At 62.5% G+C, this 12,692-nt stretch overlaps 1 protein-coding gene across 3 annotated transcripts in view; it reads left to right on the forward strand.

Moving 5' to 3' along the window:
• The window catches only part of SLC12A5 (solute carrier family 12 member 5), a 32,040-nt gene extending 19,820 nt beyond the window's left edge, over positions 1-12,220 (forward strand). For 2 of the 3 annotated variants that reach the window (XM_051803162.1, XM_051803160.1), the window contains exons 10-26: positions 188-286; positions 444-501; positions 1,154-1,328; positions 2,151-2,269; positions 2,578-2,676; positions 2,771-2,890; positions 3,046-3,150; positions 3,238-3,406; positions 4,347-4,542; positions 4,621-4,790; positions 4,890-5,021; positions 5,258-5,365; positions 5,512-5,634; positions 5,714-5,901; positions 6,278-6,292; positions 6,847-6,980; positions 7,476-12,220. In XM_051803162.1, the coding sequence (XP_051659122.1) occupies positions 188-286; positions 444-501; positions 1,154-1,328; positions 2,151-2,269; positions 2,578-2,676; positions 2,771-2,890; positions 3,046-3,150; positions 3,238-3,406; positions 4,347-4,542; positions 4,621-4,790; positions 4,890-5,021; positions 5,258-5,365; positions 5,512-5,634; positions 5,714-5,901; positions 6,278-6,292; positions 6,847-6,980; positions 7,476-7,567 (2,102 nt within the window). In that variant the 3' untranslated portion in view covers positions 7,568-12,220. The remainder of the gene's footprint in view (positions 1-187; positions 287-443; positions 502-1,153; positions 1,329-2,150; positions 2,270-2,577; positions 2,677-2,770; positions 2,891-3,045; positions 3,151-3,237; positions 3,407-4,346; positions 4,543-4,620; positions 4,791-4,889; positions 5,022-5,257; positions 5,366-5,511; positions 5,635-5,713; positions 5,902-6,277; positions 6,293-6,846; positions 6,981-7,475) is intronic. The other variant, XM_051803161.1, reaches the window with a different exon arrangement.
• Positions 12,221-12,692: the final 472 nt, after the last annotated feature.

Consider the following 12,692-nt stretch of genomic DNA (forward strand, 5'->3'; position numbering starts at 1 on the left):
TGGGGGCCCCAAGCCACAGCAGCGCCTTCTCTGCTGCCCGCCGTGCCCGCTCTCCAGTCTGGCACACACCGAGCCGTGCCCTGATGTGCCCAGGGCTCATGCAGTGCTTGGCATGAGCCATGCTGCCGTCTGAGATGGCTGTGGGCTGTAGCTCTGCTCCCCCTGTCACCATCTCCTCTTTCCTCAGGCATCATGGCTGGCTCCAACCGCTCTGGAGACCTGCGGGATGCCCAGAAGTCCATCCCCACGGGCACCATCCTGGCCATCGCCACCACCTCTGCTGTCTGTATCCTTCAGGGCTTGAGGCTGGGCTGTGGGGCTGAGGGTGGGTGGGCTGGCTCTGCAGGGCTGGGGCGGGGTCCCAGTGCCACACTGGGCAGGTGGGCAGGCAGGCAGGCAGGCAGGACTCCACACCCTCCTGGCTCTCCTTGACCGCCTGGCAGATATCAGCTCCGTAGTCCTCTTCGGAGCGTGCATCGAGGGGGTCGTCCTGCGTGACAAGTGAGTGTCCCGGGGCCACGGGGGGCATGAAGGGAGGCTGGCAGCCCCCAGGAATGGGCTGGGGCAGGGGCAGCCCTGGGGGCAGGTGGGGGTATGGGGGAGCTTGCAACTAGGGCAGACTGGGCAGATGCAGTGGCACTGGAGGGTTTGTGGGTGTCTCGAGCTGGGACTCGATCTTATAATAGGCACTGGGGGCTTGTGTGTGCCCTGCCCCCCCACATTTTGCTGCATTCCTCCTGCTCTGGGGCTGCAGGCAGCCGCTTGTTTGTCAACAACCAGGGCTGCCCGTGCTCGTGCTCCTGCCTATCTGGGGCAGCCCCGCTCGCCTCACGCTGCAGGTGACACTTCTGGGTCGCCAGCACCAACACAAACATGATCCAACTGCATGCAGCGTCATCAGCCTCCTCTGGCAAAGGGACAGGGAGTCCTGTTCCACACCTCCCCTTGTCCCTTGCAGGGATGGGGGCAGGCCCCTGGTGACTTCAGACCCCGCTCCCTTGCTTGCCCCTCATGGGGGGTGGGCCCTTCCTGGGTCCTGTCACATCCTCTCAAGGTGGTGTCGTTGCGGGGGGCTGGGTTGTGCTGCTGTGGTGCTGGTGCTTTCAGGGCTCAGTCACGGGACAGAGCCACAGGTGATGCTGGTGCCCCGCAGGTTTGGTGAGGCTGTCAACGGGAACCTGGTGGTTGGCACCCTGGCATGGCCGTCCCCGTGGGTCATTGTCATCGGCTCCTTCTTCTCCACCTGTGGGGCTGGGCTGCAGAGCCTCACGGGAGCCCCCCGCCTCCTGCAAGCCATCTCCAGGGATGGGATCGTGCCCTTCCTCAGGGTAGGTGTCCCCCAGGTCCAGTGCTGCCCACCCTGAGCGCCCACCATGGCTGTGGCTCCCACTAGCATGAGGGACCAGTGGCCACCCACTACCTTGGCTGCCGGAGCAGCCCCACTGCCCTGCCCTTGTCCCGCTGGCACCGGTGTGTCAGTGGGCGGCCGTGGTGGCTCCGGCTGCCGTGTCAGTGGGAGGAGAGTGCCGGGAAAGGTCAGGATCCCCTCCCCCACGCTGCCGTGCCGCTTCATATTTTATCTGCTCTCTGAAGACGCGTTCCCACAACCTCATCTCTCCAAATCCAACCCGACAGCTCCCCCCAGGGAAGAGCGGGCTAATTTTATCCTCCCTCCTTCGCCCTGCCAGCCCCAGCCTGAGCTCTTGCTCGCGCTGCCCGCACCCTCTAATGCATCCGGACACGTGCCCCCGGCCCCCCCCGCATCCCACAGCCACAGGAGGGGCCGCTCTCCCCTGGCAGAGTGTCCAGCCCAGACACGGGGTGCCCGACTCTGCTCTGGCTGTGGCTGAGCTGAGGTTCATCCCTGGTGGGGGTCCCAGGGGGACAGGGGCTGTGCTGGGTGCGGGGAGGACCATGCAGACTGGGAACGGGGCTGTGCTGTCAGCAGGAGTCAGTCCTGCCAGCACTGGGACTGCTGCCCTGGCATGATCCAGCTTGGGACGTGTGCCAGTTCATGGCACCCAGTGCTCCCAGTCCCTGCTCCTGCCAGGGCTGGGTGTATGGAAGGGTTCAGCATCATGCTGAGGACCCATGCCCAGGGCTGCAGGGTGCTGCAGCACCCTGACACGGTCCTCTCCCCCTGCTTCCAGGTCTTCGGCCACGGCAAAGCCAACGGGGAGCCGACATGGGCCCTGCTGCTAACGGCCTGCATCTGCGAGATCGGGATCCTGATCGCCTCCCTGGACGAGGTGGCTCCCATCCTCTCCATGTAGGCAGCGTGCTGTCCCACCCGCACCTTCTCAAGCAGCGGGTGTCGCGTGCGAGTCTCTGCTCCTCAGGGTGGGGGGACACACCTGCTGCCTTGACCCCAGTCCGGGAAGAGGGGGTCCTGCAGGGACTCCAGGGTCCCCTTCTTGGCCAGCATTGGGGACTGCCTGCTCCGCAGCCCTGCTCCCCTGTCCATCAGCGGGGCCTGCTCTGGCATTGACCACCAGTGGTCAGTGGGAGGTACCGAGGGCCCAGCTGCAACTCCAGTCCCTCACAGTGCACCCACTCAGCCCCATCTCTCTCCTGCAGGTTCTTCCTCATGTGCTACATGTTCGTCAACCTGGCGTGTGCTGTGCAGACGCTACTGCGGACGCCCAACTGGCGGCCCCGCTTCCGCTACTACCACTGGTGAGCTGGGGCGGGACGAGGTGGGACAGGGACCTCCCAGCACACCCCAGACCGGGGACCCCATGGCACCCTGACAGTGCTGTGCTCCCTGCAGGACCCTGTCCTTCCTGGGCATGAGCCTCTGCCTGGCACTGATGTTCATCTGCTCCTGGTACTACGCGCTGGTGGCCATGCTGATCGCCGGCCTCATCTACAAATACATCGAGTACCGCGGGTAAGGGTGGCCACGGCGCCACAGGCTCCGGACAGCCCCTCGGCGTGGGCTGCTCAGCTCCCTTGGGCTGCTCGTCCTGGGATGCTCCACGGTGCCGGGGTGGTTCTCTGTGGCTGGAGCTGTGACCATCCCTTACATGCTGCTGGTTCCCACAGGGCGGAGAAGGAGTGGGGCGATGGGATCCGGGGGCTGTCCCTGAGCGCGGCCCGCTATGCCCTGCTGCGGCTGGAGGAAGGGCCCCCGCACACCAAGAACTGGAGGTGAGGCTGGGCGGGGGATGGCGATCTGGGGGTGCTGGGGCAGGGACTGGCTGGGAGCGGGCACTGACCGCAGGACTCTCCTTCCAGGCCGCAGCTGCTGGTCCTGGTCCGCGGGGATCAGGAGCAGAACGTGGTGCACCCGCAGCTCCTGTCCTTCACGTCGCAGCTCAAGGCTGGGAAGGGCCTCACCATTGTGGCCTCTGTGCTGGAGGGGACCTTCCTGGACAACCACCCACAGGCGCAGAGGGCGGAGGAGGTGAGAGCTGCCTGCAACAGGACGGGCACTGCCAGCAGCAGGTGCCCATGGTCCCCAGGTGCCCAGGGTCGTTCCTGCCCCGTGGCCAGGACTGGTGACCCCAGATGGCCCAGAGAGCCTTGGAGCAGCACTGGGCAGGGCCTGGAGACTCAATACTTCACTAGTGCTTGGAGCACCGCAGGGATCTCCAGACCCCTCTCTCCCACCAAGAAACCAGAGACGCTGGCACCAGCCAGACACTGGTCCCAGTCTTGGCCAGCTGCTGCAGGGCTTGGCACAGCATGGCACAGCACGGCATGGTGCCTGGCCAGGGTCTGCTGTGCTGCTGGGCTGAGCAGACCCCACATCCTCAACTGTCCCCATGGTCTCTGTGGTCCTGGTGCCAGGCAGGGTGGGAGATGGGAGCATTTCCCTGCCAGAGGAAGAACCCTCCCCACCCCCCACACCCGCCGGGCGGCACATTAATGAGATTAAGCCCTCGGAAGCAAACAGTTTCTCTCCCATGCAGACATGTTATAATTTCTCTGAGTAAATAACTCTAATTGCTGCTCCACCGCCCGTCAGAGCCCTGGCACAGGGACACCCTCAGCTCTGCACGGCACAGAGCCGTGTGCCAGCTCCGTGCACCACTGGGCATCACCCCCCTGGCCTGGAGCCACCGGCCTGCCATGGGGCACGGAGACCTGGGCACCCTGTGGGGACCTGCACCCCATAGCCTGCACCCCTCACCCCACAGCCTGCACTCTGCACCCTACAATCTGCACCCTATACCTCACACTCTGCGCCCTGCACCCCACATTCTGTGCCCTGTACCCCTACAACCTGCACCCTGTACCCCACACCCCCCCACCTGGCCAGGGTGCCACTGCTGGTGCTGGTGGCTGCTGTGCCTGTGGCCTGTGCCCATTCCTGAGGTCTCTGACTTCCCTCTCCCTCACAGTCCATCCGGCGCCTGATGGAAGCGGAGAAGGTGAAGGGCTTTTGCCAGGTGGTGATCTCCTCCAACCTGCGGGATGGCATGTCCCACCTCATCCAGTCCAGTGGTCTGGGGGGCCTGCAGCACAACACGGTGCTGGTGGGCTGGCCCCGCAGCTGGCGCCAGAAGGAGGACCACCAGACCTGGAGGAATTTCATCGGTAGGCACCGCGGAGGGAAGCGCTGACGGGCTGGGGGGCTCCGAACCGCCCTGGCTGACGTGGCCCTTCCCCTCCCAGAGCTGGTGCGAGAGACCACGGCTGGGCACCTGGCCTTGCTGGTGGCCAAGAATGTTGCCATGTTCCCGGGCAACCAGGAGCGGTTCTCAGAGGGCCACATTGATGTCTGGTGGATTGTCCACGATGGGGGGATGCTGATGCTGCTGCCCTTCCTCCTACGGCAGCACAAGGTAGGCTGGGCCCTGCAGAGCAGGGCAGGGACTGGGGCAGGGGCTGGGGCCGGTGCTGTCCCAGTCAAACCGTGCCCGTGACTCCTCCCTCCCTCATAGGTCTGGCGTAAGTGCAAGATGCGCATCTTCACGGTGGCACAGATGGATGACAACAGCATCCAGATGAAGAAGGACCTCACCACGTTCCTGTACCACCTGCGCATCACCGCAGAGGTGGAGGTGGTGGAGATGGTGAGTGCTGGCATAGGGTGCGTGCTGCAGTCAGGGATGCTGTGCATGGGAGAGCCAAACAGACCCTGCCACGGGAGGATATGGCACTAAGGGACACACACACACCATGGGAACACGCAACTCCACAGTGGGACACAGAACCATGGGAGAGCACAGCACCACAGGGACATGCTGGGCTGTGCTGGGAGCAGTCAGTGCAGCTCACCCTGCCCCACATTTCTCTGTTCCCCCCACAGCATGAGAGTGACATCTCTGCCTACACCTATGAGAAGACACTGGTGATGGAGCAGCGTTCCCAGATCCTCAAGCAAATGCACCTCACCAAGAATGAGCGTGAGCGGGAGGTGAGGCTGCAGGACAGGCTGGGCGGGCTGAGACCCCTGTGGTGGCTGTACTGCTGACTGAGCTGCCCTGCCAGGCACTGGGGCTGTAGGCTGCCCAGCCAAGCCTTCTTCTGCCCCACTCCCCTGGCTGATCCTGTCCTCCACAGATCCAGAGCATCACGGATGAGTCCCGTGGCTCCATCCGGCGCAAGAACCCGGCCAACACCCGCCTGCGCCTGAACGTCCCTGAAGAGCAGGCTGGCGATGGCGAGGAGAAGCCAGAGGAGGAGGTGAGGGGCTGCACTGAGACAGGGTCAGGCAGGCAGCTGGCCCCAGTCCCTGCCCATCATTCCCCTCTCCTTTCTGCAGGTCCAGCTCATCCATGACAAGAATGCCACCACCTTCTCCAGCAGCTCGCAGTCCCCTGGTGATGAGGTAGAGGCAGCCCCCGAGAAGGTGCATCTCACCTGGACAAAGGAGAAGTCTGTCGCCGAGAAGAACAAGAGCAAGAGCCCTGTCAGCCCTGAGGGCATCAAGGACTTCTTCAACATGAAGCCGTACGACCTCCCATGCTGCCACCCCATCCCACCCATGCCCTGTCCCCTGGTTGTCCCTGCCTACCCCAGCCAGATGGGTGCAGGCAAGGCCATGGCAGCACTAACTCAGTCCTTGCCCTGAGGAGAGGTTGGGCAGCCTGGGTGCCCTGAGTGCATCCCTGCAGAGGGGCTGGGGGGGAGGCAGTGAGGGGTCACTGTGCAGGTGACACAGAGGGATGGAATACCTGGGCTGCATGTGCTGCAGGGACTTGGGGTGCACACCTGGCACTCACCTCTTCTCTCTCTCTCTCTCTCTCTCTCTCTCTCTCTCTCTCTCTCTCTCTCTCTCAATCTCTCCATCTCTTTCTGTCTCCTGGCCCCATCGTGCTCCTGGCAGGGAGTGGGAGAACCTGTAAGTCTGGGTTTGGCTGGGTGCCGGGGCTGGGGGGGGTGTTGGGACGTGCTCGGGATGGGGAGCCATCGGGGCTGCCCCTGTGCAGGAGGGCGGTTCAGTGAACCGTGACATCTGCCGTGCCAGACGGCTCACCCGGGTGGCACGCGGGGGCCGTGGCTGCCAGCCCCGTGCACCGCGCGCTGCCCGCGCCACGCCCTCCCCGTCTGCCCTGTTACGGTGCCGGCAGCTCCTGTGAGCTGGAGCTCAGGCACCCACGGTGACACTCGCACTGTCTGCTCCTGTTCGCTCCCACACAGCTTGGCCCCGAGCAGCCATGGTGTGCTGCTGCCCGTGGGCACCGTGTGTTGGCCCTGCGGCTCATGGCCACTGATGAGGGCTCAGAGTAGCCAGCACCGTGCCCAGCAAAGCTTGCTGGACCCCAAGCTTGTGCCACAGCCCAGCTTGGACCCCTCTGGGGCAGGAGGCCAGCGTATCCTGTGGCCCCTCAGGCCCAGTGTGGGGATGGAGGCTGGCTGTGCCTGTCCCGTGCCCACACATGCTGTCACCCACAGGAACCAGTCCAACGTGAGGAGGATGCACACGGCTGTGAAGCTCAATGAGGTGATTGTGAAGAAGTCCCAGGACGCCAAGCTGGTCCTGCTGAACATGCCAGGACCACCCCGTAATCGGAAAGGGGATGAGAACTGTATCCTTCCTATGGGACCAGGCACCAAGACCCCTCTCTGCAGGAGGAGCTGGGGTCCGTGACTCCCCCAAAGGTGGTGGGTTTTGCAGACAAGTGCTGAGACACACAGGTCTAGTGCCTGAGCCAGGATCCCCCCACTGATCCAGCCCCTGGCTGGGTCCAGCAGGTGGTGTTGGCACCATCCTGCCCCTCTGGCAGCACCGTGATGGGTGATGGGGCCACATGACATTGCACCTGCACGCATGAGTGCAATGGCACATCACAGGGGCCCGACAGAGATCTGCAGGGCTCAGCTGTCTGCTGGCTCAGCCACCGTCCCCACTGTGTGGCACCAGCACAGGTGGGCTCCCCTGGCCCCTTGGATCAGGAGTTACCCCACCAGCTCCTGCCTCTGGTGTGGGGGTGTCGGTGCTGCAGGGCAGGGGCTGGGCAGGGATGGAGCAGGGCTGTCCCCATGCTCCAATGTGGAGTTCTTCTTCCTTGACGGCCATGCAGACATGGAGTTCCTGGAGGTGCTGACGGAGCATCTGGACCGAGTGCTCCTGGTGCGTGGTGGGGGCCGGGAGGTCATCACCATCTACTCCTGAAAGACGCACGAGAGAGGTTTGTCTGCACACTGAGAGCCCCGCCACCCCTTTGCACCGTGCTCCCGGAGGGGAGGAGGGAAGGCCGGATGGCAGCCGGTGCGCAGAACCTTCACCTGGCTTTGGCCGTGCCCCTGATCTCTCCATTCGAACTGCAGCACCAGATCTTCCGGGAGCATCCAGCACCAGAGCAGCTGTTCCTCATTGCAACACCACAGCACTGCTGTCCTTGTTTATATATAAATATATACAGTGAACCGCGGACTGAGCACCAGAGCCCGGCGCTGCCGCCACCGCCCGCCCCGGCAGGGCCAGCCCCACCACCAGCCCCAGCACTGCCGCCACAGCCCCTGGCCGGGCAGGAGGGCGGCTGTGCCGAGACGGACCTCGGCCCCACCGTGCTGCTACCCCTGCACGGAGCTCAGTGGAGTGTGCCCTGTGCCCGCTGCCTGTGCTGTGCCTCCCTGCGAGGTGCTGGGAGAAGACAGAGGCCACCACCACGCTCTCCTTGCCGGACGCTCCTCTCCCCACCTCCAGCAGCTCCTGGGGCTGCCTCCCACAGCACTGTCCCCCCGCTGCCCCTCACCGTCATGGGCCCAGACAGCCCCACCTCACCGCTGCCTCGGCACTGCCGTCTCCGGAGGCCGTGGGCTGAGCTTGTGGAGATGCAAGATGATGGTTTGGAGGGGGCAGAGGGTGGGGGGGTTGGCTGCGAGGAGTCAGGTGCTGGAACATGGCAATGCTGCCACAGCAGGAGCCCCAGCCTGGGGTGGCTGTGGGGTGTGCCCTGTCCCCCCGCTGCTGACTCCAGGCTCTCTCCGCCCTGATGCTCTCCAGGTGCTTGCGCAGCAGTCGGGGTGTGGAGCTGCGGTGTTGGGAGCTGTGCAGAGGCCCTGCCATGTGCAGCGTGAGCCGGGACCACTCTCCAGCGGCTGGAGCCACGTGGGTGCTGTGGACCCTCGAGGCACCAGCGCCTGGTCTTGGCCTGGCACAGGAGCATCCCCACCCTGCTCCGCTGCCTCCCTGCACTGGGGGCTCTCAGGGCCCAGCACAGCCAGCCCGGTTGGCCCCAGCACCTGCATGCGTGTCCGGGTCCCCCCGTGCCCCGCTGCGCTCCCTGCTGCTCCCCAGGGCTTCGCTGCTAACCCGGCCCCGGCCCCTGGCAGACACTGATGCTGCCGGGGGCTGTAGGACTGTCCGGATCTGTGTGTATTTTTAACATATGCAAAGGCTGTTTGCTGGTCTGGCCAGCCAGACACCGCAGCGAGGTGGGGGCTGTAGGGGTCCCACCGCCCCCCAGCATCTTGGCACCCCCTCACCCCGCCGGCCAGGGCAGCCCTGGCACCGGCCACGCCGCAGCAGTCAGCCCCTGTACGCGGGCAGGAGGGCCCACTGGGGAAGATCAAACACCTCTTATCTTTGGCAGCAGCTGCAGGGTCGCCCCCGTCGCCGTTCCCTCCCAGCATCTCTCACAGCAGAGAAACTGAGGCGCTTTTAGCAAATGTGAACGGTTCCAGGAACCACGCAGGAAGCGGTGCGAGGGCAGCAGGGTGCCGCCGGCGCCCGCCCCAGCCCCATGTACATAGTGTACATAATACAGTACGTGTATTTTTAAAGTGATCATATTTATGTTAATAGAACCAGATGAAGTCTATATATAGAGATCTATATCTATTCTGAGAGATGCAGGGCTCTGCTAGCACCAGGCCGCAGGGACAGGGAGCTGAGCCGGGCTGCTCCTGCACAAACCAGGAGCCCATCCGCTGCACCGAGTGCTCCAGAGCGGTGGTGGAGGCTGCAGCCTTCCCCAGCCACCAGCAGCCCCTGGGAAAGGGCCAGGTCGCAGGTTCATTCTCTTCTCAATTTAGCTTCTTAAGAGTTTTCAGGGAAAAGAAGTCACAGACTTTTCTGAACTTGTTTCACAGCAGATTTGAGCTTCCACTCAAAGTGCAGCCTGCTAAGAGTTGCCCTCTCCCGGCAGCGCTGGCGGCTTTGTGCCAGCCTGGCCCCTGAGGCAGCGCTTCGTCCTCGGGCAGAGCTGAGCCCCCACGCTGAAGCACTTGCCCCCTCAGCCCCCCCAGCCAGCTCCCCAGTGCTGCCCTGCACTGCAGCAGGTGTGGAGGGAGCGGGTGCTGCAGCAGCATCCCCACAGGTGTCTGTCCAGGCAGCAGCTGCCTCCTGCCTGGCACGGGCAGCCCTGACTGGTCCCAGCCCCCTGCCCACCCGTCCCCCCTGCCAACCTTGGCTCCTGCCTCCCTGAGAGCAGGAAACACTCTCTGCACCGGACACTCCAGCCCCCGCTCCCTCTGCAGAGCTCCTCTACTCCTCCAGGTCCAGGCCAAAGCTATTTGGGGATGCTTGGATAAAAAGCAGTGGGTTTTTTGATGTTGTTTTTTTTTCCTCTCTAAGATACTACTTGGACACACTCCTAGACCAAAACCAAGCCCCAGTTGCACATCTGTGCCTGCTCATACCTTGCTCCTACATTTCCATCACTCCCAAAGTGCCTCCCTTGTCTCCAGCAGCAGTCCCAGCCACAGCCAGACTTTCTGCCAGGGTAGCTCGGCTGCCTGCATGGCTGCAGGTCTGTGTCACAGATGCTGCTGTGGAAGCCACTCCCATGGGCATGGGGAGCTCCGTGTTTACAGTGGGACTGTCAGGCTGAGCTAAGACCTGGTTTCAGCACAGGAGCTCGGGGCTGACAAACGGTGCAGATGCACAGGGCAGCACTCTCCGGTCCTGCCGCCGCCTCAGCTGTGGGAAGAGCAGTCTGGAGTCTGCAAGTGAAAAGTTCCTTTAGTTTCAGGAAGGGCAGCCCATGGGAACCAGGACTTTGCCAGTGTCTAGCTGCTCTACCCCTTGGAGCTGGCCCTACACCACCACACACAGGCTCACGTGCTGTTTGCAGCCTCCCAAAATTATTTGAGGCAGCTCAGCAGCAGCGGGGGAGGCACAGCAGTGGGGGAGGCACAGCTGCCCACACAGCTCATGTGTTCGCGTGGTGTTGGGCCTCGAACGCTTGCCAGCTGCTCTGCCTCTTCACAAGATGCCACCACGCTCCCTGCAGTTGCCCTCTAATTGCAGCTTGGCTGCTGCCCTGCTGGGCCTGAGGCAGCGAGCCCGGTCCCCTCCTGCCCCAGCAGGTCAGTGCCGAGGGCAGAGGCAGGTTTCACGCAGACAGCACCCACCCTCCCAGCAGCACGTGAGGGGCTCTTCCATCGGCTGCAGGTACAGGGCAGCTGGGAGTGACGTGAGAGCAGCCAGGGCACGCTTCTCTGCTGAGAGGTTTGCTCCATCTCCCTAGCATCGTCAGTGGATCCCATTCCCCTCAGCACCACTTCCACTCTGACGGCAGAGCCATGGTCCTGGCTCCGCCAGGGAGAAGGAAGGCCAGCCCTTTCCGTCACTACTGCTGAAAAAAGGTGTTCCCCTTCCCCATCCTCCAGCAAGAGCAGGGGCACAGCTCTGGACAGAGCCAGGGTTGCCCCCACACCCCTGCCAGGCAGTTTGGCTGTGGCAAGACAGGAGCTGGTTTCCACAGCACGTCCCCTCGCCGTCGGCTGGAGAGGGCCAGTTTTAGCAGACAGCACTGCATGTTAGTTTACAAACCCAGCCCTGCACGTTTGGCCTCTGTGAGTGTTCAGTTTCCCCATGGAGCACCCTTCTGCCGCTCCACCGTGGTGAAGACAGTGTCCTCCTCTGGTAGACATGCAAGTTCCTCCTTGGCACATGCGCAGACACGGTCCGGTGTTTGTTCCAGACAGGAAGGTCTTGACCCCCCAGTTTGTTTCACAGGCAGGCTGCTGCTGGGAGCAGCACTGATCAGCACGACCCGCGGGAGGGTGGGCTGGAGCGTGGCCGCAGCAGGCGGGGAGCGTAGGGCCAGTGCACAGCGCTGGTGGCGTGTGCTCCGGTCCCTGCTGCGGGGGTGCCAACAGCCCTGGCCCCCACGAGTGGCAGTGGCAGCTCAGGTCGCTGTGGCCACCACACAGCACTGGCAGCGAGCCACAGGGCAGCAGGGATGGGAAGCACAGGCAGCCTCCAGCCTGGGCGGGTGCTGGTCCGTGGCTGGACAAGAGGAAGGACAAGAGACCGCACAAAGGCAAGAGTTGCACTAGAAGAGTCAAGACCCTCCTCTGTGTAGCAGGACTAAAAACTAGCAGAAAGACCGAAAGGTCTGAGATTTGCTGGTTACAACACTTTCTGTGCTACATGTGCAATATATTTGTTATGAATGTTATCACGAAGTCGGTTCATTCAATACTCTTTTAATCACTGTAGCTAGATGTTCTCCGTCCATTCAAGTGACTTTTATTCGAGTGCAATATTTCAATAGACATGTAGTGACCTAGAATGCTTTGTGTTTTAGAGAATCTGTGTGCAGAGCAATGCAATTAAGTTTAAAACCTTGTAAATAAAACAGGTTGCAAACCAAAAAAAGAAGTATTAGGCTTGCATTTAATTTCTGTGCGTGTTTCAGTGTTGTGCATTAGGCCGCCTCGGTGCAGACCCCGTGTTCTCTGTGCAGGTGTCCATGGAGGAGTGGCTCCTCGGCTGTTGAATGCTCCCTGTTACTGCTTTATTGCTTTACCTGTATTCATTTTTCTAGACTCCTGTCTGCACAAAATGCAATAAATGATTTTATTACACCCTTCACTACTTGCACGGGGACTTTTCACTTGCTTCCAGGTCTCCACAGCTATTTTGCACCATTGCCATAACACGGAGCAAACCCTGACAGGGAGTAGCAGATTGCAGAGGAAGCACACCACAAGGAGAGGAACAGCCCCTCCCAAGGGGCCGCAGTTCCCACGTTTCACCTCATGCAGATTTCTGATCACCCCAGCAGAGGTGCTTTACCTGGCTGCGGGGTTGTAGAGGCAGAGAATGGGTCTAACAGAGACAGGAGGAGGGATGGCAGACAGACACACTGCTGTCCAGATTTAGGCTGTGTGGGTGACAGCAGCCTGAAGTCATGGGACGCCAGTGCTGAAGGCACAGGGACTCACAGACCACGACCTTGTGCAGCAGCTGTGGCAGCGACACGGACCAGCCCTACCCACCTCTCCCACCATCGGCCACTGGAGAGGCTCCTGACCTCTCCTGCCAGCCCTGCCACGTGCTGCTC

The sequence above is a fragment of the Manacus candei genome, unplaced genomic scaffold (genome assembly GCF_025592945.1).
Source record: "Manacus candei isolate 608988 ecotype Guabito, Panama unplaced genomic scaffold, ASM2559294v1 h1tg000057l, whole genome shotgun sequence".
Taxonomy (NCBI): Eukaryota; Metazoa; Chordata; class Aves; order Passeriformes; family Pipridae; genus Manacus; species Manacus candei.